This window comes from Bombus bifarius, unplaced genomic scaffold (genome assembly GCF_011952205.1).
Source record: "Bombus bifarius isolate JDL3187 unplaced genomic scaffold, Bbif_JDL3187 scf7180000008039, whole genome shotgun sequence".
In the NCBI taxonomy this organism is placed as follows: domain Eukaryota; kingdom Metazoa; phylum Arthropoda; class Insecta; order Hymenoptera; family Apidae; genus Bombus; species Bombus bifarius.
The window spans coordinates 475,372-500,971 of record NW_022884409.1 but is presented as its reverse complement, the minus strand read 5'-3'; the positions used below and the strand labels follow the sequence as shown (position 1 = coordinate 500,971).

The 25,600-nt window shown below is 44.6% G+C and overlaps 1 protein-coding gene across 5 annotated transcripts in view; it reads left to right on the top strand.

Annotated features, from left to right (window-relative positions):
• The window catches only part of LOC117207611, a 121,219-nt gene that overhangs the window by 27,638 nt on the left and 67,981 nt on the right, over positions 1–25,600 (top strand). For 3 of the 5 annotated variants that reach the window (XM_033447986.1, XM_033447988.1, XM_033447985.1), the window contains 2 exons: positions 8,047–8,718; positions 8,921–9,566. In XM_033447986.1, coding sequence (XP_033303877.1) covers positions 8,447–8,718; positions 8,921–9,566 — 918 coding nt within the window. In that variant the 5' untranslated portion in view covers positions 8,047–8,446. Of the gene's footprint in view, positions 1–8,046; positions 8,719–8,920; positions 9,567–19,990; positions 20,684–25,600 lie in introns of those variants that run through there. The other 2 variants (XM_033447987.1, XM_033447989.1) reach the window with 2 other exon arrangements.

Here is a 25,600-nt window from a genome sequence, read left to right as displayed (position 1 = left end):
CGATCTTGCAGCTCTACTCGCGTTTATCCTCTGCGTGTCGTCATCGATCATTGAAAATAGACGATCGATGATCTAGTCCGTTCAACTTTACCATATTTTTCGTGCTTCTCTTATCAGACAATTCCTAATCTTTTATATCTCCTCTCTGTTTCGAAATCTTCTGGTTTTTTCTTCAACCATTTTCACCGAGTAGTTTATTTTAGTTCATTAGTTACGAAACAAAACAGTATCGAGTGACATTTCCAAGAAACACACGTTCCCTTTCATCGTTGTTTCTAACTATGCGCGTACATCGTTGTTCGTTTCGCGAATACCGCCAGCGACGTTTTCCAAGAGCAACACGTGGCGCGTGACAACCACGATACATAGCGGAATCGCTTCTCCCTAACCCACTCTCTCGTCTCCATCTCTCTTTCACCCTTTATACGAAGAGCTATTAGCTGAAATTTGTGGCAACGCCGTAACTATCACGACTTGAATATTGTAATAGTTGTATCGGCAATTGCCGGCGCTATCTGGTCCCGGTACGGGCGGAAACGGTAACGCAGTTGGTAACTTGTAACATGGCTAGAGGGGCTGCAGTTTGTTGCAGCGAAATTACGCTACGAGCAAATATCCGTCGCGTTGATTTCGCGCATACATTTCGTGTTTCGATCGGTGTCGCGGTTGAAATTCGAACAAACGGTGTATTTTACGGGAATTAGATCGAACTGTGCCACCCTTTCTCACCATATCTACAAATAACCAGCAGACTTTGATTTCGCGATGAAAATTCAATAATCGATCGTCCCTTTATTCGATTGTCGGGTTAAATCGCTGCTTGGCGTTGATAGTGGTGCAACTCAACAAATGTACATTACGCGAGACATTTTGAAAAATTGACGAGGAAATCTTGCTGAAACGACATTGTAAGGTTTAACGCACAAGGTACGACGTTACTCGCGAATGCAGTACGACCTTCCACTTGTAGCGTTAGAAAACAGCTAGAGATGAGACAGCGTCGTAAAACTCAGGTCAGGTTCATAGGGATATAAATAATAATTTTGCCCTCCGACGCGAAACCGATGGAATTATAAATGTAAAATGTTTCACGCGATAAAAAGCGTTTCATGAAGTAAAAGCAAATTTGAAATTTTTCCAGTTGTTCCGCTGCCGACCAACGAAACAGATATTTTTTTATAAAATTCTGTAGATCCGTCAGTTATTTTCGGCAAACCAAACCTGAGTTGTTCGGGCGATATCGAAATCAAGAGATGGATTTGTTATGATTTTCTCTCGTTCTCGTCGATTAGGCGAATAAATGCAAAGTAGTCGCTTTTTATGATATCCTGCGAAGATAATCAGGTACGAGATGATAAAATACAAATGTCGTTACATCTCCTGAACCAGTGAACGTTTCTCATTGTTTTTAGATGTTAAAACAATCTCCGAGGTATTGCTCACATGTTACATATTGCGCAACATACACGATATCCCGAATGCTTATTCCATAGCGCGATAGTAGTTTCTATTTCCAGTATGACGAAGCGTTATTGTTTTTCCTCGCGTTTATTACGCTTTCACGAAGAATATGGCAGTAGCCTATCGACGTTTGCTCACCTGTCCGTAATTGAAGACAAATCGTTCGACGGCACGACGACTCGGCCATTACCCCTTTACGGGTTTTCTTCTGGCTTGAACGCCTTCTTCCGCCGCTTCCCGTGATTCTCCCAGCCCTATCAGCGCCGCTCACCGCCGCAATTGACGATAACTGCGAGTTGTTGGCCGACTATTGCCCCGATAAAGGTCTTACGGGAGCACTTCCACCTACGGGCATCGTTCCATGAGTCACGCTCTCTCTCTCTATGACTGTCTCTGCAAACGACACGATGCTATCGATGCTCAACAAAAGTATCGAGACACGTAAATGGGAATTTACTTTCACGACCAATTTCCTTCAAACTGTAATATACCTTACCTACTCTAACAGTGCGTTTCACGTCCACATATTCCGAGAGATAGTTAAATTATTCGGTCAAAGAGCAAAAAAAAAAAGAGAACATGGGTGTAAAATGAAATTATTCGATAAAATAAGATTAGTATGAAATTAAACACATGTAGGGATGAAAATCGAACTGTGTTTCCCCCCCTCCCCCTTTTCTTCCCCAGAATTTAATGGCCGCGTGGCTCGTATCCGGCGCAATTTCATCAGCTGTATATTTCGAAAACGTCAGGGCTGCGTGATTATATCGGGAGAGCCGCTGGTGATACCAGCAATTAAAGCGATTTAAAGCGGTTCAATTGCATCCATTACGCGCGTATCCCGACCTAGACATTTCACCCCGAAATAAATTGGAACTAGGACGAATTAAACTGCATGAAAAAGGCCCTGTCGCGTTTCTATCTTACGGCTACCTTTATTCCGCTCCATTTCTAACAGAAAAGTCTGCTTCCGTAATTTATTAAGAGATTCCTGCGTATCGTGTTTCAAAGTGTTTGCCAAGAATTCCAAGGTCCCCGATGTATTTCAGTCGACCACGTGGCACGTGGCGCGCTACGAAGCTGGATATTACTTGCGCTGTCAACGAGCGACACGTATTCGACGCGTGACTCGTTTCCAGCTTTAATTTTCCAGCATTGTCGCGGCGTGAAAGAGCCCCGACCGAAACGGGTCGGCAAAAAACAATTTTCAAACGCTCGAACGCACCGCTAGCACCTGCGAGACTCGCCGTGAATTTCTGCGGCTTCGCGCACTCGTCCCAATATTCCCGGACGTGCACACTCGGGCGAAATCCTGAACCTCGGATATCCACGTCATTTCCAGAGACGTTAAACATTATTTTCATTCGTCGTACTCTCGCGATCGCCACCTGGGATTCGAGCTCGACAAGGTATAAAAATTAAAAGCGAATGTTTACGTAGAGAAACGCTGGGTTGGAGAGCGGAGAACGCACACGTCGCGCCGGCGAAAATAAAAGGCAGTGAGACAGTAGGTAGAACAGGTAAAGTACCTGCGAGGAATATTCAAGTGTATTTTTCGCGACGCCGCCGCCAACCAACGAGTTTCCATCGGATCTAACGCGAAAATAAATGTCCTCGTTGCCGACGAAACAGGAAGCTGGCTAAAACAACGAACACGAGAGAGAGAGAGAGAGAGAGAGAGAGAGAGAGAGAAATAGAGAAAGAGTAGGAATGGAGAGGACAAGAAAGCTGGTCCTCGTGCAATTCCTTTTGCCCGGACGTCTCCGTACTCCAAGAGTACCACGAGTATCTCCCGTCGCGACATCTTCCCCTCTCTTGAAATATTATGCATGAAGCCCATGGTGAACTTTCAGGATTTAAATTACCCGAGGCTCTGTCACGCTCGCTCGACTCTCCTATATCTATGGAATTCCATAGAAATTGCCTTTATTACGAGCACCCGCGCACCTTCGTCTCGTTGCTCGTGATTTCCTGTCGATTTTTTGCCCGTCACATTTCCACCATTCCACGTCCAAACATTTGCTCATTTTTAACGAGACGCATCTTAATTACCAAATTATAGATGAATCCGCGATGCCTGGTTTCTTCGCAATTATTACACCCGTCGTGTAATCCATCGCTATCTGATTACATTGACTTTTAATTTTACTGCTTCCCTTGAAACGTTACACGTGTTAGCATGCTTACGAACGGTAGTGTCTCTTTGCGATTCACCCTGTAGATAGAATATGCATCTACAAATCCATATTTCGCAACGTCTTGTCATTTGGATCCGGCTCTGCCCTCTTCTTTAATTAACACCATCGCTGCCGATGAAATTGACAGCCGATTTTCGAGAGGTGGTTTTGTGGTCGTTTGGCTCTATAAATAATTCACGACTTTTTACTACGGAAATGCCGATATATTTCAGACATCGGCTTGACAGGGAAGGTGGCATCGATCATGTTTTGCGAACGATTAGAGAGAGGAGCGACGGGGTAAAAATAAATGGACGGTGCTCGTGGAAATTGAAAACGCGGCCAACCAACGACGCCCGACGCTGTGATTAAGTGGCGTGGGAATATTTATCGCCAAGTATCGTGAATTTTTAAAGGCTATTGGTCCGGAAACTTCTCTCGCTGCTCATAAGTATTCGCACATGCGATACAATTGCGTTACACGTTCAGTTGTGACGTAAAGTGGTTGTGCAGAATACCCTCATTTGTCTCTATCATTTTTTCATTGTCACGAACTGTTTTCCTGACATTCGTTCTTCAAATCCTTCCTAAGATACAGCAGCATTCGAAACGTTTGCTTATATTTCATCAGATGTATTTTAGCTGAGAAATTATAATCACAAAAATCTTCCGGTGTTAAAATAACCAGTGATATTTGAACAGTGAATATATGCGCTAACACATACAGTTAATAGCACGATATATCATTGCTGTGTCTTTTAGTAGGTAATTCATTTAAATTTATATTCTAGTGATTCGCAAAAAGGTAGCAGTGCTTCGAATTATTAATTTAACTTTGTTTTATAGACTTTGGTTAAATACACGTTTCGAATACCGTTGCTACAAATCGAGTGAAGTATCGAAATTCTTGAGAAAGGTAGTGCTTATCGTACGTGAAACACCCGGTATATACGTACTCTCATTCGCCCTATACTTTCCACTAACATCAGAAATCCAGTTTTCTCTGGTCGTTAAAAGGGCCATGTACATCCTCGATGGAAGTCCCATCGATCTCGTTGACCAAACGCCGTGCAATACACGTCTGCGTGTAACACGGATACGTGCGTGATCTACATGCCGCGTGGCTGATAAAAGTTAGAGCTGGATCTCCAGTGTGGCACTATGGCGGTCGTGCCAGGTCTCTCGGTGGTTACGGGACGATATTCATGGGACATTAAATGGAAATCATGACTTTACGCGTGAGCCAGCAGCTACACAGCTCGCGGAAACGAGTTATCCGATACGTCGTTTTACTTATAACCCGCGACGGTTTTATAAATATTTAACGAGGTCGTGCTTTACCATATTCTCTGCTTCAACGTTCAAGCCTTCTCCTTCTTTTCTTTGCTGTACTTCCAAGGATTTACCTTCTTTTCCCTCGCAATAGGACGTTGCCTGTTAATAAATTATTCCCCGAGAATAGAGACCACTTACACGAAAATGAATAAAATTGGAACATCTTTTAAATTTCAATGATAATCCTCGGTGAATGTATGACAGTGCACAGTGGCTCGCGAAAGTATTTGAATACTTATCGCAGAAAACTTTTACGTATAATTATGTACGTGTGTGTGAGTGTAAAACATTTTGAAATTGAGACACGTTATTGCCGTGATCATATTGATAAAATTTCCAACGAATCCGAAAACCTATGTGCGCGATATTTATCGCAAATATGTATTTAGTAAAAAACTATTACACGGCATGAGCAGGTATCCTAGGCACGTAATAAGCGTTAAAGATAGCGCTACATTATTATAATACAATGTATAAATTGACTGTTCAAATACTTTCACGGTCACAGCGAAGTACGAGCTTGTACTAAGTATCTTCTAATTTCTATACAAATTCTCAGATCTGTTTCAAACTCTATGAATATAATCGTGATAATCCGGCTTTGCTAGAATCTCACTAACGTTTCAACATGTTTCCTGTGACAGAAATACTATACACACCTTATACATAAAGGGTGTCTACAAGTGTTGGAATATTTTCGTACATCACCGTATGTAAAACACCAGATTCCTGAGATTCCACCATTTCATAAAGCAAAAAATCGCGTGCTTCACAACAATCGGAAATTCCTACATCTTCGTCACCGATATCACCGATACTACACAATTCCTGAGATCCTCGGATAGCGATCGAATCTTGGTTCCGGCGTGCCAAGATTCGTGTACGTTTCACTCCGTGAACAGTTGACAATAGGAGTGTATTCGAGTCAGTTGGCATTTTCAAGATTCTTCGGATATTGAAAATCCGAGAATGGAAAGTATCCTTGATGGAAGACCGAGGAAAATTTACCGTGAAGTCAGCGTATCGGAGAGTCGGAGAACTCGCGAAGTTATCAAGCTAGGACTGCACAAGTCCTTCGGGAATTCCACTAAAAATCGATGAAAGGGACTCAACTCGTATATGAAAAAGGATTATATCACCGAGCGATCTAATATTCTTCTGTACGTGTACACCTCGTATATTCGTAACTGTATTCAGTATCGTACATGAAAAGCTGACTTAATAAAATAGGTCACCGTAGATCCGAGATTCGCGACCGAATTTTTGGACCAGACCGTTTCCATTTTAATATTCATATCCCTTTAATCTGTTCCTTTCATCCAAGCGTCGAAGAACGAGTCGAGCGTTTGTTCGATGCACGTTATAACCCGAGAGACTAAGAGAAAGCTAAGATATTCAGAGTCCATTTTTCATCGGATCTCTCATTTATTCAGCGCATTATCGACATGACCGATCCTGCTGTCAAGAATAAATAAGTAATTAAATAAATTAAAATATCGTTTATTCGAAGACGCAGATCTTTTCATCCTTCGAAGCTCACGAGGCTCGTAACGTTCTAAACGAAGGTTTCTCGCTTTCTCGTCCTGAATGTCGGTTTTCGTTCGGCTGGTTTTCCCGATCGAATGCAAATCACGCGCGGTGCGCCGATGCACGACTCGATAATTCGCTAATCGTTCGCGTATCGAGCACGGCGCGAGTATAGAATACACGCGCGTTCGGCATGCAAAAATCGGATCGAGTCGAGAGGGTATCGCCGGCGACGAATCTCGACGCTGCTGTGTACGTTTCCTTCGTCGTTCTCGACACCCAGCGAAATGCAAATTCGCCTGGGATAACGGTTCGCTGCTCTGCGTGCGATGCAATTTATACTAATACGAACGAGCGATCGTACACGCTTGGCAAATTATCAGCGTAACGCTGGTAAGCGCGTTATTAATGCTAGCGCCGCGATATTATCCGACTTTTCGAGTATCGACCATTAGTTCTCGTTTCCTAGCCTGCTCCGCTCCTTATTCGTTCGTCGGCCATTTTTACCTCGTAAATCCTCATCAGCCGCACCGGACACGGTAAAAGCGAATTTCGTGGTCTCGCTATATATCACCAATTCCGTTCGATTACGCTCCCAAAGACAGATAATACACCGTGCCTGTCCGTTCTGACGACGTTTACAATATTTATGTGACCAAGTATCGTGTTGTTCGAAAATTGTTCAAGTTCGAAATTGGTAAAAAGTTCGTAAGGAATGCTCGATTCAGAGTGGTAGTACATGTTTTCCAACGTCCGCAGACGTCTTTTCTGAAACATTTTGGAATATTTTATACAACACACACACGCGCATAATAAACACGTAAAAGTTCTCGATGACAAACGTTGAAATATTTTCGTCAGCCACTGTATTTTGGAGAACAGGGGCGTCTCCGGTTTTGAAAAGGGGCCGAAAAGTCGTAAACAGTATTGTGAAAACAAACCCCAAAGCAGTCGACCCGTTTCCCCTCGAATAGACTACAAACACCTTGCCATATCAACATCTCCACCCCTCGGTGGAAGTCAGGTAGCCAGAGTTCGACCTGGTGGCCCGAGACTCGGCCACATCAGCCGTAAATCCTTTGCGGAGACTGGTCGCCGCGGTTGTCGGCTCTGTGTACCGGGTGAATAGGGCCTCAGGGAACACCGATAAATCATCTCGCGGTTCGGATCAATTGCAACGGACAACAACGTCGGTAAATAACGAATTACGCGGCTTTCAATTTGCTCGCACGAACTGTTTGCGCCCGCCGCATCGATCGATCGGGAAATTCAGATCCGTTTCAGTGGTGGAACGGTCCGCGGTCAGGCGTCATTGGCTGTCTCGTTACTCTTCGTTAGTGTTCGATCGCTAAGAAAACGAGAAGACTTCGAGATGAGAAAGCCGCGAATGCCAGGTGTCATAGATAGTCGTGTTTCGAATGATTAAAGAGAATGGTTCAAGTAGACGCTAGTTTATGTTCGTTCGGTATTGTTTCCACCTATGCGTGGGTTTCACGGTTTTGTGAAAAATCTCTGCAACGACGCGATCATATTCTTATTCGATTAGATACGGTGCCGCCTACCTTGCTGTCCACTTGAATATAGCAACGTCAAGAAGAACTGCGATATTCGAGTAGGAGGGTGACTGGACGTTTCATCCATTAAGCAAACAAAGAATCCAAAGGTCGGGAAAAATATAGAAGAGGGAAAAAAGGGGACAAAGGAAGAGAACAAGGAGAGAGGGAAGGATGAAGGGTCGACCCTGAAGAGATCAGGCCTGGCAAGGCCAGCGTAGTTCAGAGGGAGGCCAACGGAGGAAAGGTCGTCAGCCCCGTAAAAAAGGGGTCGAGGCCTGCGAGCAGCTTAAAAGCTCGGTCACAATAGGTTGCCTGCAAAGCTCTGGTTCCAGGGGGTCGGAGGCGGAGGAGGGTGGCGTCATCGGCGGTGGTGGAGGAAGTGGCACGAGTATGTGCTGCGTCCTTCAAGGTGCCGAAAGGGTGTTTCCCTCGAACGGAGGGAAACACGGGGCGGGCACGGGCGGCAACAGGGGTGTGGGCACCTCGGTTGGTACCCAGGACCTACCCCTCGAGTCACTCTGGGCGGCTGGTCTTGACGAGGGTATGGGTTTCCCTCAGAGGTGTTCCTATGCCAATCATCATTCCACTCTCACGAATACTGCCATGGGCCATGCGACCACCAATCCTGAGGAGCTGTGGAAGGAGAGGAACCTCTCTTACAGGTAGAGGTTCTGGATTCTGACCCCGATCTCTAACTGTTTCGTTGTTGTACAGAAATTAATTGTACAATTTTATATTACAATCGCGGGTCGTATTACACAGCGACATAAGGCGATGCAACCAAGAGTAGAATGACGCGTCTTTTGGTTCCATCGCAAGTGTCCTTACACGAAATATCGAAACAATGTCGGTTCCAACCCCTAGAACTCCCACAACTTCAACTGGTATCGATTCGTCGATCACGGACGAGATATGGACGTCCGCGAACGAGGCGAAGTTCTTCCGCACTTCGACCACGTCAACGGGTATCGGGTCGTCGCTGAACCTGCACGAGAACAATCGATCGCTGGAATCACGGGACGGTGACTTTTATTCCACGGACATCGAGGACTCAAAGGACACCTATCGAAGATTCTTTCCTAATACTCCGACCACATCGGGCTTGGGTTCCTCGTCGGATCGTCAGTCGGTGGAAACTCAACGCGGGTCCAAGGATCTTCCGGATCATCTGTGGGCAGCGGCTATGGAAGATGGTTTCTCGAGATTTAACGCTATGAAATCTCTCCAGACGATTACTCGACAGCCGCGACCTAATCACGACTGGGTGAAGACGGAGAGGATCTCAAGGTTCACGAAGCACCGAACCATTAGCCAGTCGCCGCAAAGGGAGGAAGAGATATGGACGTCGAAATTGAACGAGAACAACGTGTCCAGCTACGCGACCCAGAGAATCAACGGGCCGCACAAGTGTCATCATCAGACAAGGCGAAGCTTCTCCACGTCGATCGTGGCCGATTTAGCCATCACGCCCGATGGATCGCAGCAGAGCCTCGGCAGCGGAGAGTTTCTGGTGAGTCCCGTCTCCTCTCTGTGTTGTCTCGATGTTGTGACGTAGAATCTAGAACCCCGTTTTCCTTCTTAACCTGAATACGAATGAGAATTTCTGAAATAACTCAGGAAAATAGCCTAAATATCAGATTAACTTTATGTCTATCGTTAACGAAAATTACAATTCAACATTCTCGATATGCTATTCACAAATACAACGAGGAAATTGTTCTATCACGCGCCATTGGCCGCGGCTCATCCTATTTAAGCCAAGCTCACGTGATCCACTCACCTAATCAATTGCCGGCCCCGTGAAATGGAGCTGGAAGCTGATCTCAATGAGATCAGCTCGGCCGTAATAGGCGGCAAGTGTCTCCGTGCCCACGCGTCTAATAACAGTGATCCAGTTGCAATTTCGAGAAACACACTTCGTGCCATCGTGTAACTTTTAACACATTTCGTGCGCGAGTAGTTTGACAGGCTCGTAGCTGGTTTCGTGTTAGTTAGCGGATAGCATGAGAAAGTCGATAATTTGCGGTTCATCGGAATGTCCTCGATCTGCCTTGAAATGTAGCTCGGCTGTCACCTCGAGTCAGAGCCGAGAATGACCCCGAAAGCCACGGGCATCGACGGCCACGGCGAAAAATCAATGCTGCCAACCTGTTGCCTCGAATTATCGTCCCGAATGAATTTTAACCGAAGATGGTTGCACTTTCTCTATCCATTCTTCGTTGCGTCTTGCCTCGGCTTTCTAATTACGCTTGCTCTCGCGGCCATTTCAATCGCCTCCGTAAGAGTACCATTTGAATACGAAATATCCATTTAGAGTTCCTCTACCTTTAAAAAGGAAGACACTTTTTTCATTTATCGACACAATCCCTAACGAGATCATTAACACGTTTTTTTTCTCGAAAAAGCCACGCGGTTGATCGTGTTGCGCGTTCGAAACGCAGAAGATTTTCGCGAGGTTCTAATTGCTAATATGTTCCGTGCTTCTGCGGCTGGTGGAGAGCAATTATGTTAATAGCTGCTCTAAGTAGAATCGCGCAGAGGATGAAGAAGACCGCGACCTCGCGAAACGAGCGGTATCGATATTCAGCGCAATTAGGTGCTGCGATCGCATATGGGTGCAAGAATGGCCAATCAATTGGGTCGATCTTGATGTCGGTAATCCGTAGCGGATACGCGCCAACACGAATCGCACGCGATTTTACAAATGTGGTTTATCTGTCGACCAGCGAACGCCACGTTCAGGGGAATTAGTCACGATTAATTAACGTTGCGGGAAACGAAACTAGAGGACCGTAGCGATCGACGGAATTTGTACTAAATTTTCGATCTTTCGCATCCGGTCACTAAATGGGATTCGTCATATAATTCTCAGTCCGTGTTCCTGCATAGTAATTACGAAGCACGTGGCGAGATATGGTATGATATACGAGGGCGAAGGAAAAGTCACGAGGGTATAATTCTTTTGATGGTGGAACGCGGAGGAGTAAATGGAGTGTCACGTGGAACAAAGTGATGGCAAATGTTCGACACGTGCGTTATATGGGAATCCTTTCGTCCAAGTTTCATCTAGCGGCCCCTTAAATATACGACGTGCGAAATATATGCCATATAAAGTACTTGGGGAAAGTATTCGTACACCTGTAGAAACATTTTACGAATATGTCACGTGTATTCCTATTCATTTAGTATTCCTTCTATTTCTTCGTTTCTTCGCGATATAACTATGTGAAATTTAACATTTCAAACACCTATTTACATAACTCAATGTTACGCGGCAAAGTGTTCCGATCGTTCAAATATAACAGCAGTCCGTTTCATCTCTAAACCTCTCAAACCATCTCCGAAACCATTAATCTTGCGCAAAGTGTCGCGTCAACGTAGACAGCGAAGTCAGATCGATCTTTCTTCTAAGATAGGACGCCTTTGAATTTCTGCTTCGCCCGTTCGTTCTACTTTCCTCGATCAGGCTGAAAATTTCGCGTGAATGATTCTCGTGATAGCGCTGTGACGTCTGAGAGATATTCCAGTCCGTGCAGTATCATTTTCTTCGGTGTTATTTCGACGCACGTGAACGCGCGTACAAACAAGGACGCGGAAGCTCGTTCGTACGAGATTAACGTAAACATGGATTAAAACGAACATCTTCCGCGAAACGTCCGCTGAGTCCGTGGCAATAAATTTCGGACGCGAACGACCACTGGATTAACGAAGAACGAGCTAAACGTAATTAACTCCTTGAAGAACGAGCCACGTGGCTCACCTTCTCTTTACACTATTCCTTTGAAGGTCGTAGCTCGAGAATCATTTCCGCCAACCTGTCTAGCTTCTCTCCTTAATTTTCGAAGTTTCTGACGTTTCGGTGGATCTCAGGAATTTTAACGAGTCTCAGGTTTTAGCACGTCATGCCTTCAACGCGCAATTCTGTAATTCTAATTATTGTCGTTGATAAAGTTTCACTTATATATATTTCTCGTTCATTATATTATGCTGAAACGTTGTTCAAGCTTTTCCGACCGATATCCCTTATTTCGTCTAAAATATGTACGCACGTTTCATTAAATATGTCGCAAAGAATATTAAGTTTAATTCGTTTAGCGGAGAATCGTCAAAAGGCAATAATGATAGGATTTAAGCTAACTAGCTGCCGTTTATTATCCGGAAAGCTCCTTATCAAACGAAAAAGCTTCCCCGTCAGCGATTTGAAAAGGCCATTTGAATGTTGAAACAAATTTACAAAAGATCAACTTAAAGAGCCACTATATGTGGTTCGCGTTATTGTTCCCTCCATTGTTAACGTTTTGTACGTTTCCTCTTATCCTCGGCGCACGGAATTTCACGGCAAAGGGCATTGTTCTTTTACACGCTGCCTTTACGAAGCAAACGACGTAGTTAAAAGTATATTACTCGTCGACGAAGTTGCTACGGCCCATAGGGAGTTGCTTTCTTCGCAACTCGCCATGGTTTCCGTACAATTTGCCATCCATTGGAACGGTCAAACAAGCAAATAAACAATTAAACAGATAAATTAATAAACACGCTCGATCGAGATCGACAAACCTTTTCGATCGAAGGAATCTTGTCCATCGATAAAGGTACGCGCATATTCGCGCAATTCCTCGAACGAGTCGAGGTTCACGATCGTGTAACGAGCTCAAGATTTCATTAGCCCAGCGAGCACGATGCGCTGAAGCGACAGATCGAAGCTGCCTTCGACCAGTTGAAGGAACGCGTTTGATTAAAATCCATTTATCATTCGAACCGTGGCTCTATACTTTGAGCTTTGGGTCGGTGTTCTGGCTGGAAATACCCCACTAACTTTAGCTTGCGTTCTACTCGCCCTCTCCATAGCTATTTCTTCCTCTGTTGTTCTTGTTGCAGATACTGAACCACGAAATAATTATGACCGTGTGTTCTACTCCTTCATCGATGGTAAAAACGTAGTTGACAAGTATCTACATAAAATGCATTTAAACATTAATCGAAAGACGTATTCTTCGTGTCAAAGTTACATATATTCGCCTTAATTTCGTCATTCGTTATCCATACAAATGAAATAATATTCGGAGCTTCGCCACGTTGTGGCAATTTTTATTAGCAATTGGTATATAGCAAGTCTCGATGACGACGTGGCTCGCAGAAATTCCAATCGTGGCTAACGAGCTAAGGATGCCGGAGAAACGAGGGCCAAAAGGAGAATTTACGTTTCGTTAGAGCAATTGGCGTTGCGGCGGAAGTCGTGATGGGTAGAGCAAGCGAAAACGGAAAGGAAAGAGCAACCTCGAATACCGACGCTTGATTACTTGACGAGAGCCACCTCGAATCGATAATCGAGCCGCAATCTCCGCCGGCTAAAATGATAATGTTCCTGCGGGAAATCCTACGGTCGTCCGCGCCGAAACCTACTCCACTATGTTCACAGATTGCAAGAGTACACCCCAGGTTAGCTCGCTTCCTGATGATCGGACCAAACCCGGATTACCTACGTGACTTCGACTTCCGGATTTTCTTTCCATTTCCATTGGGTTTGCTTCAACTTCTTCCTCTTCTCATCATTTGCTTCTTTTGACATAAGAATATGTAGCACGCGTTATCTAATTCTTTCCTCGACGAAGATTCGTTTACGAGGAAGTCTTCGATCAATGATTTTTTTATTATCTGCTATTCGTTTCTGTTATGGAAAGAAAATCGAATATGCTAATACAGTGCGCGATTTTAAATGTCCATTACAAGTGGATGAATTTTAACGATACCGTCCTAAGAAAATAAGTAGAAGGGATAGACAAATTTCACGTACATCCACTTGTCGCATAATAATGGAAGCACCGCGCGATTTACGTTTACGTACGCGAGGTTTTACGCGATCGACTATTATTATAGAGAAAAGAATGGGGTTCTACAGGAGGATATCGAACCTAGGCTCGTCTAGACGGTTCCTTATTTCTGCGGAAAATGGGAAGCACCACCACATTAGACACGTGGCTGTAACGTGTGTAACGTATCGATAGTTTTATCCACTCGACAACCTTTCCTCGGGTCTTCGCGTTTCTCTAAGCTTTTATACACGGTTCCGCTTATGTATTTTGAGGAGATCGCGATGACTAGAAATACGCGAGTAACGATCCGGCGGTTTGGAATTTCAATTCACGGCTGTTTGCCAGTAACCACGTCGTGTTCGCCTTGTTTTTGCCTGGCCGGTATATAACTCGATCTCGTCGTACGACATCGATTCATATGTGGCTGCTCGCGATTCTGATCCATTCCGAATCGTTTGACAATTTTCGCCGCCCTCCTCGTGTCTCTCTCGGAGATTTCAAAGGAAACGCGTTTCCTCTGGCCCATTTCACTCGCTGACAGATTTATTCGCCTGGCGAAAGACCTTTGCTGAAATTAACGCGACGCACTGTATCCGCTTCCTCGAGAAATATCCTGCACATCTTTGATATTTTCATTTTGATGCTTCATTTTGGAAGATCGATCGTTACGACGTCGAAGATCGAAGAACTATCGAAGAGATGATTAATAATTTCCTTCGTTTTCTTGTTCTCGCGAGGGCACAAAGTAAGAGGCCAGGGAAGAGCAAAAACCTGTCGACGAGCGTAAATTATAACCTCCTTCGATTAATTGCCGTTTTCAGAACCACCTGTTGTTTGAACAGTAATCTCGTACGATAGGCGACAGAGCAAGCTATACGTTCATCGATTGCAGTGATAATAGTTACCGATGGTCGTGTGTATCGATCGTTTCGTCATTACAGATAGAACGAAGATGTTCGAAGGAAACATCACCGTCTAGCATCCATCTACACCGGAGCTACGTTAGCATAAAATTGTTTTAGCAGTAAATTACATTGAAATAACCGGAATGAGTAGAAGCATTTTTCCTAACCAAACCTAATTTTCACCCTTCTCGCTTCATTGTTTCCTCGTTCCACGTTGCTGACCTTTCCTAGCGTACGATTTTCGAGAAAAACGCAATTGCACTCGGAGAAAGAAGCTTATCAATTTTAATTCCAATTTCAAGCGCAGACGGTTGATTAAATTTACAATTAAAGCCACGCTATTTAACCGCCACGGTGAGCGAGTCTTTCTTTTTCGTCTCGCGTGGAAACTCACGGTGTTGCTTTAGCTTCTTTTTCATTTTTAACACGACGCGCAATTTTCCTCTGACTGTTTATCGAAATAGAAATATTCGACAAATTCTTACGAGCTACCGGTTTCGTTTCATTTAAAAATAGCGCAAATTGCGAAACCAGCAATTCTGTGATTTGCTATCGATATCTGTTCGAGTGATAAATTTCTCGACAAGGAGAAATAGGAATCTCGATTGTCGAAGATATTCCTGGCCGAGGTCGAAAGATCCTGTAATCTGGTCCTGTAGAAAACTGGACAGGTGACACGACCCGGATGAAAGTGGTGATTGGCAGCGGCCGATAAGTACGAATGGTCGCGCGATAACGTTGCTCCTGCACGTTATATCAATTACGAACACGGCGACATCGGCATTGATCTACGTTTAATTGGAAACGCGCGCGCATACGTGAGAAACCGCGGCCATGTTCCACGCGATTTCCGCCGCCCGCTTCGACTACTACCGCGCGTAATTTCGCAACGAACATCTCACAAACGAGTCAACGCCATGAACGCCAGGCGACCAAGCGAGCAATCACGCGATCAACGTGCTTACGTTCATAAAGTTTGCTGGATTACATACAAAGCGATTGTTCGTAATAATTGAACGGGCATTCCTTTGACAGAAATTGTGAAATTTTGAGAACTAAAGCAGCAACTCGGCGGTATAACAGAAAATCAATGGAAATCAAATTACTTTTCGAAACGTGTTACCTTTACACTCCTCTCCTTCTCTTTCAATGAAAATACAATTTAAACGTTGGAACTGCAAACTCTTCGATTAAATCCTTTTTTAGCATTTGACAAGTTTTTTGTTCAACTTTTCTCTCTTGCCGGTTTCTTTATTCGTGGAAAGCCGGACGCAATTCTTTCGTGAAGTGTTTTGAAAAATAACTTCTTGAATAGGATTTCTACTAGATTTTGTTATTTCGACGAAAAGAAAGAGTGGCTGCATAGGAGATTCATCGTGCAGGAAAATTGCGTTCGTCGAACCCGATGATCCAGTGGGCGAGATAATTTCCCAACGGCGGAAACGAAGCCATCGATAATTTTCTTCCGCCTGGAAGGCATCCTTACGGTTCATTTGCATAAATACGAGGTCAAAGGATGTCGATTAGAGACAGCCTAAACGATGATACTCGCTAATGAAATTCAAGATCGTTCTCTCTCTCTCTCTCTTTCTCTCTCTCTCTTTCTCTCAAGCTATTTCTCTCCCCAGGCATTATGCATCACTGCAAGGGGTGGCTGGATTTTGTTTCTTTCCGCCGTCGCCCCTAACGAACCATAACTTCGGCTAATGATTATTTATAAGGAAGATTGTTTCGACCGCGTCTCGAAAGCGGTAGCGTCTCCATAAAAATTCCACCTTCAAGATGCTAAAATTTTCTCATCGAATTCTTCTTCGTTTAAAAAATTCGTGTCGTTTCTTCTGTGTCTGAACATGTTCGAGCGGACGCAGGTACAAACATCTCCGGTCAAAAATTGATAGAATCTTTGGTTCACGCGTCGCATCAAATAGAGCTCGTTCGTCGCGACGCGAATCTCTTCGACTGACGCGTGCATCGTGTGCAATAACGCGTTTTCGCTAGTGAAAAAGGTAAGTCGCCAGGTTTTCGTCCCGCGGGACTCACGTGTACCCGGCCATATCGCCGCGCATTCTCAACGGGATCCTGTTACGCAAATCGGAAGAGCATCGCTGGAAAATTCGAATCGAAACGTAGAAAGCGTTATATGGCTTATACAGGAAGTTTTCGCGACAGGTTTCGCTTGTAGGAAGGTGCTTTTTGCTTTGGGATATGGAATTGCTACGATGCAAAATCGAGGAGGTGTACGTACAGTTGGCGATTAGAATCCATCGCTTCGCTCTTTTCCCATATCTTTCCCAATCGATATTTGTCTTTAATCCCCCGCCTCTGTCTCCCTTTATTCGGCGCATACAACGAACACTCTGGTGGAATTCACGGAAATATTTATCGCGACGTAACGAAGAGAGGAGGAGGAAGGAAGGGGCGCGGCCGTGCGCGAGAATAACTATGCTATTCCCGCATTTGCATATCACCTTTATTTCCGGGAACATTGTGAATCACGTGGCCCGCTGTAAAATGTCGCTTTTAATAGAACTAGACGCTGTTCCCGCTGTCTGCCGTATTCTTGTTTAATAGTTCGCGGAAACGAACAAGTAGGCAAAGTCTGTGACATTAAAAATTCCACTAAGAACAGCTTCAGCATCATATATATCGTCGTAGGTGATTATAATATTACATTTATCACACATTTCTCAGATTATTGCACACATTCTTCTTCCTTCTGGTCGATTTAAGCTCTTTATCGGAAAATATGAGGAAATTTCTCCTAAAATATCGGACTTTTTGCTCCATCTCGAGTTTCCTCGAACGTTTAACATTCACTCGTTCTCGTTACTTTTTACGATTCTTTCGTAATTAAACTCGAAAGTAGCACGAAAAAGGTTCGCAAGCTGTAATTGGCGATAACGATTCCCTGTGTGCTCGATAATTCGGCATAGAGTCAAAGAAGCGAAACTCGAGCAAGTAAAACACAGCCAGTCGCGGAAACGGACTGACGCGACGCTGCTCGAAAATAGAAACGTCTTCGTACGCTCGGAGTGGTATCCATTGCAAAGCTGGGGCAAAAAGGCAACCGAGTGTATACATCGTGGCTCGTTATTGCTGTTTGCTCGTTCCGAAACGTACTCGAGTTCTTTCTTTCGCTCTTACAAAAAAAAAAGAGAAGGGGTTGGAAAATAAAACGAAAGGCCAACAAATGCTCGCTACTTCTGTCAATAACCGGGCTTCCACTGCGTAGAAGCATAAACGTCGCCAGGACGCGTCAAGATAAATTTACGCGCTTCCGCGAGTGACGAACGTTGAATGAAAGCGGCTTTGTTCGCACTCGATTTGCACCTCTCGCAAGAATCATCCCGGAATAAGCCGGTGGAAAAGTGCGTGCTATGTCTCATTTTTCATTCGATGCGAGAATTAAGCATACGTAGATTATAAGAGGAAAACGCGATAAATTCGTTTCCGTTAACTTTCTCAGTTTAATGTAATTTTACGATCGGACACGAGAAACCGTCCTGTTAGCCACTAAGATATAATCATTGAATTTTTCTGATTACAAGCAACGAGAAGACTATACAGCAATTTGTCGTGATCTGAAAATTGTAAAATGCATAGTGCATTTTCTAGAAAAATATTTTTACATTTCCGGCAGTAAAACCGACCCTCGTCACTCCACGACTCGCAATTTGTTCTCATCCTTTCACCAACTTCCATGCACTTTAGTCCCGACTGTTCCTCGTTAGATTTCGCGGATTCAACGTTACGATACATAATTCTTGACAAAATTCCTCGAAGCTAAGCAGGAAGTATCGAAGCTGAAGAAGAAACATCGAAGCTAAACGAGAAACGTCGAAGCATCTCGTCAATCAGCCGCGGCGTTTCCACTCGCTCGCCATTCGTACCTTAACCAAAACAGCCTAAAGCAACGCGTGGCATAAATCTCAGAAATCTTCTCGATCGTTCACCTCAAAATTCCAAACGCTCATTAACCCGACTTGCATCGAAGCAGCGGGTACTCTCGATATTTCAGCGAGGTCTGCACGTCGTCGTTGAAACGTTTCGCCCGTCGACGAGACTGACGTCGACGCGGACAAATCGTCCGGAGACGGGGCGAGCTGCGTGTGCGGCTCGAAGAAGGCGTTTAGACGCGGGGCCAGCTTCAGGACGCGAGCAAACGTTGGCCTAGGTTAGTGGAAGTCGCGAACGAGACACGTAGGTGGGCGCCGCGCGGTTCGCCCACGTCTCAGACCGGTGAACTTCGACGTTGAAGAGCGTGCGGGAAAGTCGACCGCAAGCAGAGCGCGTACCTCGCGCGAGTACACGGTTACTCTATGGCTTTCCACGACGTTCTCCCGTTGCATCGCCGAAAGAACGTTCGTAGAATATTTAAAGATACCCTAAGTGCATCGTGGCGGGCGTTCTCCTAAATTTCATCGCGTACACTTCGTCTTGTGTCCGGGTGCACGGAGCTCGGGTTTGTATGGCACGGACGAAGACGGTTTATTTCGAGTATCGTTAATGTTACGAAGTGGAATTTTCATAGGTGCGCTCTCGCGAGTCCAGAATAATGTCTGTTGGCAGGGAGCAACTGTAAGAATACCTTCGTGTTTTATTTAGAACACTTCGAGGAACATGCTATACAGGCTGGTTCATAAATTGATTAAATCCATAATTTAATATATTTCGATGGGTTTAATATATTCTGGTTGATAAATTGATCAAATGAATTCGTCAAATTGGTGTCAATGGTCTCAGAGAGTGAATTTGCACAGGAAAATAAATACTTTTTTTTTATTATAAATACATGCGTGCATATGACGTCTTTTTATTGATTTTAATGTGTAGGTTCAAGCCCCGAGATATTAACATTCGCTCGTAAATCTCTCTATAGTATCTCTGCGTGTATCTCCAAAAAATCACCTGCATATTGATCAGCATTTCTTACAAGCGTCTATAAACATGGAATATTCATTCGCCTAATTAATTCCTCGGAAGACGAAGCATGATCTTGCCACGAATTCGATCTGCAAATATTACATGTTCAGCAACGACCATCAAATCGCGACTCGCTATGATTCATCGATGTGTCATCGTCTCGATTCGGTACACGTGCGTGGCGAAAACTTGTCCCTCCGGTGCTCGTGTCCGCGGCACACGCCAGTGCCCGCCGCGCGTTGGCATGCAACGCGAGTGCTTTTACTCGTAAATAGATTGTATCGGGCAGCGTACGAGTCGCCGACCGAGAGAGAGAGGCATTGGACAACATTCGAGGTTAGCGTGGAGCCGGGTCCATCGTCGTCGCGAGAGCCTGACGTACCTCGCGAGAAATCGATTTCTTTCCCGCGATCGTTTCGTCCTATCACGTGACCAATGGTTACTGCGTTCTTTCAACAGTTTCAAGGCCGATCTGTGTGGTTCTTCGTTCGGAGTTTGCGTTTCGTGATTAACGCCTGGTTATCGTCGAAGTGCATTCAGTGTTCGAGCTAGCGAGACCGTTGTTAGGTCGAAGGACTTTCCGTGCTACGTCTTTTCGTTGTGTTGAACGTGGTGCAGTGCAACACTAGATCGTGGGAGAGTGAACGTGAGCTAGTTGTGCGTCGTAATAGTGCAATTTGGAAGATTTTCTTGTAATAATATTCTGATTCATACTTAATCGAGTCGCGTTGGAATATCCTGGTGCTTGTGAAGTCTCGATTTTCCTACACTTTCTCACACGACCACCTCGATGTGGTTGAATGGTCCGAAGAATATTGGGAATTTCGAAAGCCCGTACGGCAGTGCGAAAACCGCGTTGGCCGAGAATCGAAGCCGGTCCGGGGATTTTTAAGAGCAGTTGGTGGTCAAACGTATAGGAAACTTCGACTTGATATCCGCGAACTGGTCAAAGACGTCACTGGTTTCGCGCGATTCAGGAATCCCAGGTATTTGAAAGTGAAATGCGGTTGAAAAAGCAACCAGTCTCCGACGACGATCGTGTTACGCATTCCGTGGCTTCCTTTCTGTGAAACCCGAACGCGAAATTCCGTCGAATCTGCTCTGCGTATCGGCGAACGTGTCCTCCAACGATTGGCCGTTTTTATCGGAAACTTTTCTCGTTGTCGTACAATTGTACGTTTGCTCAACCTGTTATAGATGATAATGATTCAAAAATTAACGCTCTCGTGATCTTTCCTTTTCCTCGTACGCTTAGTCATGCCAAACAATTGCGCCACTAATTGCACACGGTTGCATTACAAGCACACTTGGTTGGTCAGTTTACCAAATAGCCTCTTCATGGCAACTCGGGTCGACCGATGGTTCCTGAAAATATTCCCTTATTCTACCCACACGAACACGCCTACTCTTTACTCCCAGGGCGGACAGATCCTCTTAAGCTTAACTCTAGGCACTCTTCCAGCCACGAAACCCTCTGGAGTCCACTTACAGTGGATCACGAGAATATTTGAACACTTACCATAAAAAACTATAACGTTGTAGGATATATTTATCGTAATTGTATATTTAATGAAACAATCTTCGCATACAATCCGAGTGGCGGTTTAAACATTTTTGTGATTCTTGTAATTTGAGATCTATATTTATAATAAATGTTTTGTAGCTTCCCTGTACGTAGACAAATTTGTTTAAAAGCTTAAGAAAATAATCGACGATCGCGAGGTCTCGTTACAACGCCAATGAAATCTCGAAATGTTTCGCATAATGTATTATAGGTTTCTACTTTCGCGAGTCACTGTATTTACGCGAGACAACAAAATCTCTCTCCTTTGAATTATCCTCGTGGATCAACGACAGAATTTTCCATCCTCTTTTCATCCGATTTTCATCGGTTTTTCAAGCCCGCTCCTGCAAATTACCCAAGCAAAGTTTGCACCAGCCGGTAAAAGCTTCCGAATCCTGTTTGGCCGTATCCTCCACACAGACTATGTATTTAATTTGCAGCGTCGACTGCTTCGTTTAGACTTGCTTCTCGTCGTTAGTCGAATTTTCGGGTAGGATTCTTACCGCGTGAAACGTTCGCGCGATGAAACCACACGCGCTCGCGCGCGCATCCAATCCTGCAATTATGCCGCTACTCTGATCGAATTTACGGCGGAGTGTGGACGAGGAGAGTAGGAGAGCGAAGCAGCTGAGCGTGAATAGGAAGCCGGCGGGATCTAAACGAAGAGGAACTCTATCGAGTAGAAAGTATCGAACTATGATTTTCATTTCTTTCGCCGTGTGCCTAAGAGATTTACGACTTCCTACACCAGCAACTAGATTTATCGTTAACACGAGTTTCTCCCGTGCTTCTCGAGTCGTCGAATCAGCCATGTGAGTCTACAACTCGTCCATGTTTTTTGCATTGTATTTGCTCGAATCGAAAGGTTTCTAGATCGAAAGTATTTCGTGTCTCGTGCAACCACTGTTTACATTGCAACTTTCTACTGCATTCGTATCTAAATAAGAATCGATCGATCAACGTAGACATCAAAGTACATAATATTAAATTATCCGGCGAACGTGCCATTTATTACAAGTATGGAAATATCGTCCTTATTTCACGTGCAGTACCGTGCTTGTCCGATTACCAGCGTCAGAATCTACTTGCATCTCGTGGTCTTTACCTGTCGACCTATTCCACTTCTAGTTCTAGTTAAATTCGTTCAACTCTTGGTCTGACTGCCAGCGTCTAAATCTGCTTCCTATTCGTAGTCTTCGTCTGCCGACCTATCCCACTTGCGCATAAATTTCCACTAAATTCCACAAAGTTTCAGCGAATAAAGTAAAAGAAGAAATAGGTATTCAACGACGCTTTGTCGCGTCACTAGTTCCAAACGCAGTTTACAACAAGCCGACTCTTTGCATTATACACCAGGGTGCAATTGTAACGAGTGCAACGAGGGCTTGCACCGGAGAATTTCGGTGTCGTTGGTGGGAGGAGAGGTGGCTGGCACAACTGGCGCACAATTTTCTGTCCAAGTTCTCGTTAGTCGGCCGAGCCTTGTTAATTATTCAGCAACGTTTTGCGCCAGCTTCTTGCCGAGGTATGGTTTAATAACACCATGATACCGCTATCTTCTATCAAATATGAAAGACGCGACGCTCGTACGTTCATTTTATCAGCATTAGCGACGCACCGTTTAGACAGTGAAATACTTTCCGGGGCCGCTTTAGCCTGTCGTCCCCGAGGAGTGATAAATTCTCGTCCGAATACGTTCGTCCTTTTCGGTCTAACTAACAGGTCCCATGAAATTCCAACAATAAAGGCTCGAAATAATAAAGATACGGAAGATACAAGCAACGAGCGGCATCCCCGATTTTTCCCCAGTTTTCGTGCCCGCTTCTCGTCGTTCGGCCACACGAACGCCGACTTTTATTTCAGAATGCGTCCATTTATCCGCACGTGACACCGCGCATAAAACGAGCACAATGCAACCGCGTTCGACGAGTAGCATTACGAGCGCCGCGACGCTCTCAATTTTTCCGAAAATTCTCGCTAGAACGTAAACCCTGCGGCAAAAGCCGCGCGTTTCCATCGGCTGGAGATTATTAAGTTCGGGATGGAAAGGATCGCGGAAACTGAACGCGTGCTCGCTGATCCTTGCCGATAATGTTAACTCGCTTTACGAGACTTTTCGTGAAACAGGCTTTGGAGCTGATTGGACGTTTCGTCGGCGCGGAAATTCGTACTTTTCTAGTTTGAATAATAAATTTGAAACTTTCGAAGCAAACTCCCTTCGTTTGGAAAAATAAGAGTGGTTCTTCTTTACTCGTGCAGAACTTGAAAATTGCAAGGTCCTTGATTAAACAAGCGCGTGGGAAAATTTATATGGCATTAATCGAGTATATTAACGATTGGGAATTTTATTGGAAAACAGGCTTGTAGCGTTTTATTCGCCGTTAGCTGCGCTGAAATAAATTTTGTTGTCGGGGAGGAACGGGCAGGGGAACTCACTGCGATGGCCGCGATCTGCCCCTATAAAATCAGCGATCTAAAGGCGATTACGGTGAAATCGGCACGACCTACATAAAATGTAAGTAAAATCTTTCGCCTCTCGGTGGACGACCGCGGAATAGCGTCGTAAATAAAATCGTCTGCCGAATCGTTTCCGCGTCGTACCGTTGCACGAGATATGTGGTTTTGTCTCCCTTCAAGTATCGATTCCCTCGAGTCGACAAGCAAAAATCTTACCTTGCGATTTCAGTCAACGCTGATGTCAGCCAGTGTTCGAATTCGTCACTGTGATTTTAAACGTCTAAAGTTCTCTGCTCGCAACCACGAAGTTTGCAAATTTTAACGCTATATTTTATCAAAAACGATTCGTTTTGACTGGTTTGGCGGCTCTGGTGTTGAAAAATCGCTCTCGCCATTCTCGATCAGAAGAGTATCATGCCAACTTTATCGAGGATTTTAAATTGTGTAACCGGCGAACGATCAAATCGACGAGGTTAAACATACTTCGGGGATTACGTCAGTGAATGCCGAGTGTCGAGTTTTCTCGAGTCGCGCGCGCGACCCATTTCTTCGCGGAAAAATCGTCATTGATCAGCGTGCCATGGTAAATCGAACGCAGCCTCGGTGAAACCATTGGCGGGTAGACGCTTGGTTATAAGCTTTGTAAAGATAAAGAAATCGCGGTACGACCGTTTCCTGGTAACGTTTTCCAACGACTTGCAACGAAGTCCGCCTTAAAGATCACGGTAAGAAGTACAAGGACTGAAGTAATTACGAAGCCGCAGGGAAGTTTATTACGATACAAATGCCAGTAATCTCTTCGTCGAAACGGCTACTCAAATTGACTTGTTTGTAAATCGGAGATTCCCTTCAGAAACGTAATACAAATCTCAGAATTGTTGTTGCATCTGTTGGAGTCTGCAATCTTTCGCTTAAGAGGAAATTTATGAATATTTTCATTTACATGATGAAATAATATCTACCATACTAGTTACGGTTTAATTTGATTTTTCTGTATCAATTCGCTCGAGTTCACCGCAGTAGGTTAAAAACATAAAACCTAGCGCGCAAAGGAAAACATCATTTCATGAAAAACGCTCTTCCGCCGCAATGTTCCGCGTGCTCGACGCAAAAGAGAAACAAGAGAAAGAAACTTTCTCATTAAAATTCATCTCCGACTTCATTTCTCCGTTTTAATTTCTAAACAAACAAACTATGATCTCGAGTAAAATCTCATTTCCCTGGTCGCTTTCTTTCCTGTTGAAATCACGAACGCGCACTCGTGTTCGCGTGACAAAGAACGCTTGGAATTGTTAATCGCTTGTTTGCTGATAATTAACGAGTCACGCGGCTGTGACGTAAAATCGGTCGTCAGCTGTTCGCCCACGTGTCTCCTGACGGTCTTTGCTTTGACGTTGACGAGCGACAACTCATCGAAACGAAATCGGTCCAGAAAACGACCGGATCCCGCTTTCCCGAGTTTCACTCGGCTTTTTCCCGTCTTCTATTTATTCGTACGGCTCCCAGCGGCGTACTGTAAACACGAGCTTACCTTGAAACTCGGATAAAAGTCCACCGCGAAGAGCTTCCGACGGGAATTTTCGCCGTAATCGAGGGATGTTCGCTGATATCTGCGAGCGGGCGCGCGCTCTACTCAGACTCCTACAGTTCCGGCCATTTTTACGTACGCGATAGAGTAAGCTTTTCGCGCGTAATAATTTCTATCCGGGCGAGAAAATATTTCGTAAGAAAATGAAGGGACTCGGGTAGGAAAGGGAATAAGACGAGATAAAATTTGTTATCGTGGTAATATCATCGTGCTACCCGGAATCATGTGAATTAGCAACTTTATGCTCTTATGGTAAAAGCGTTATTACCCTACTTGCAAAAGATACTCTTGGGA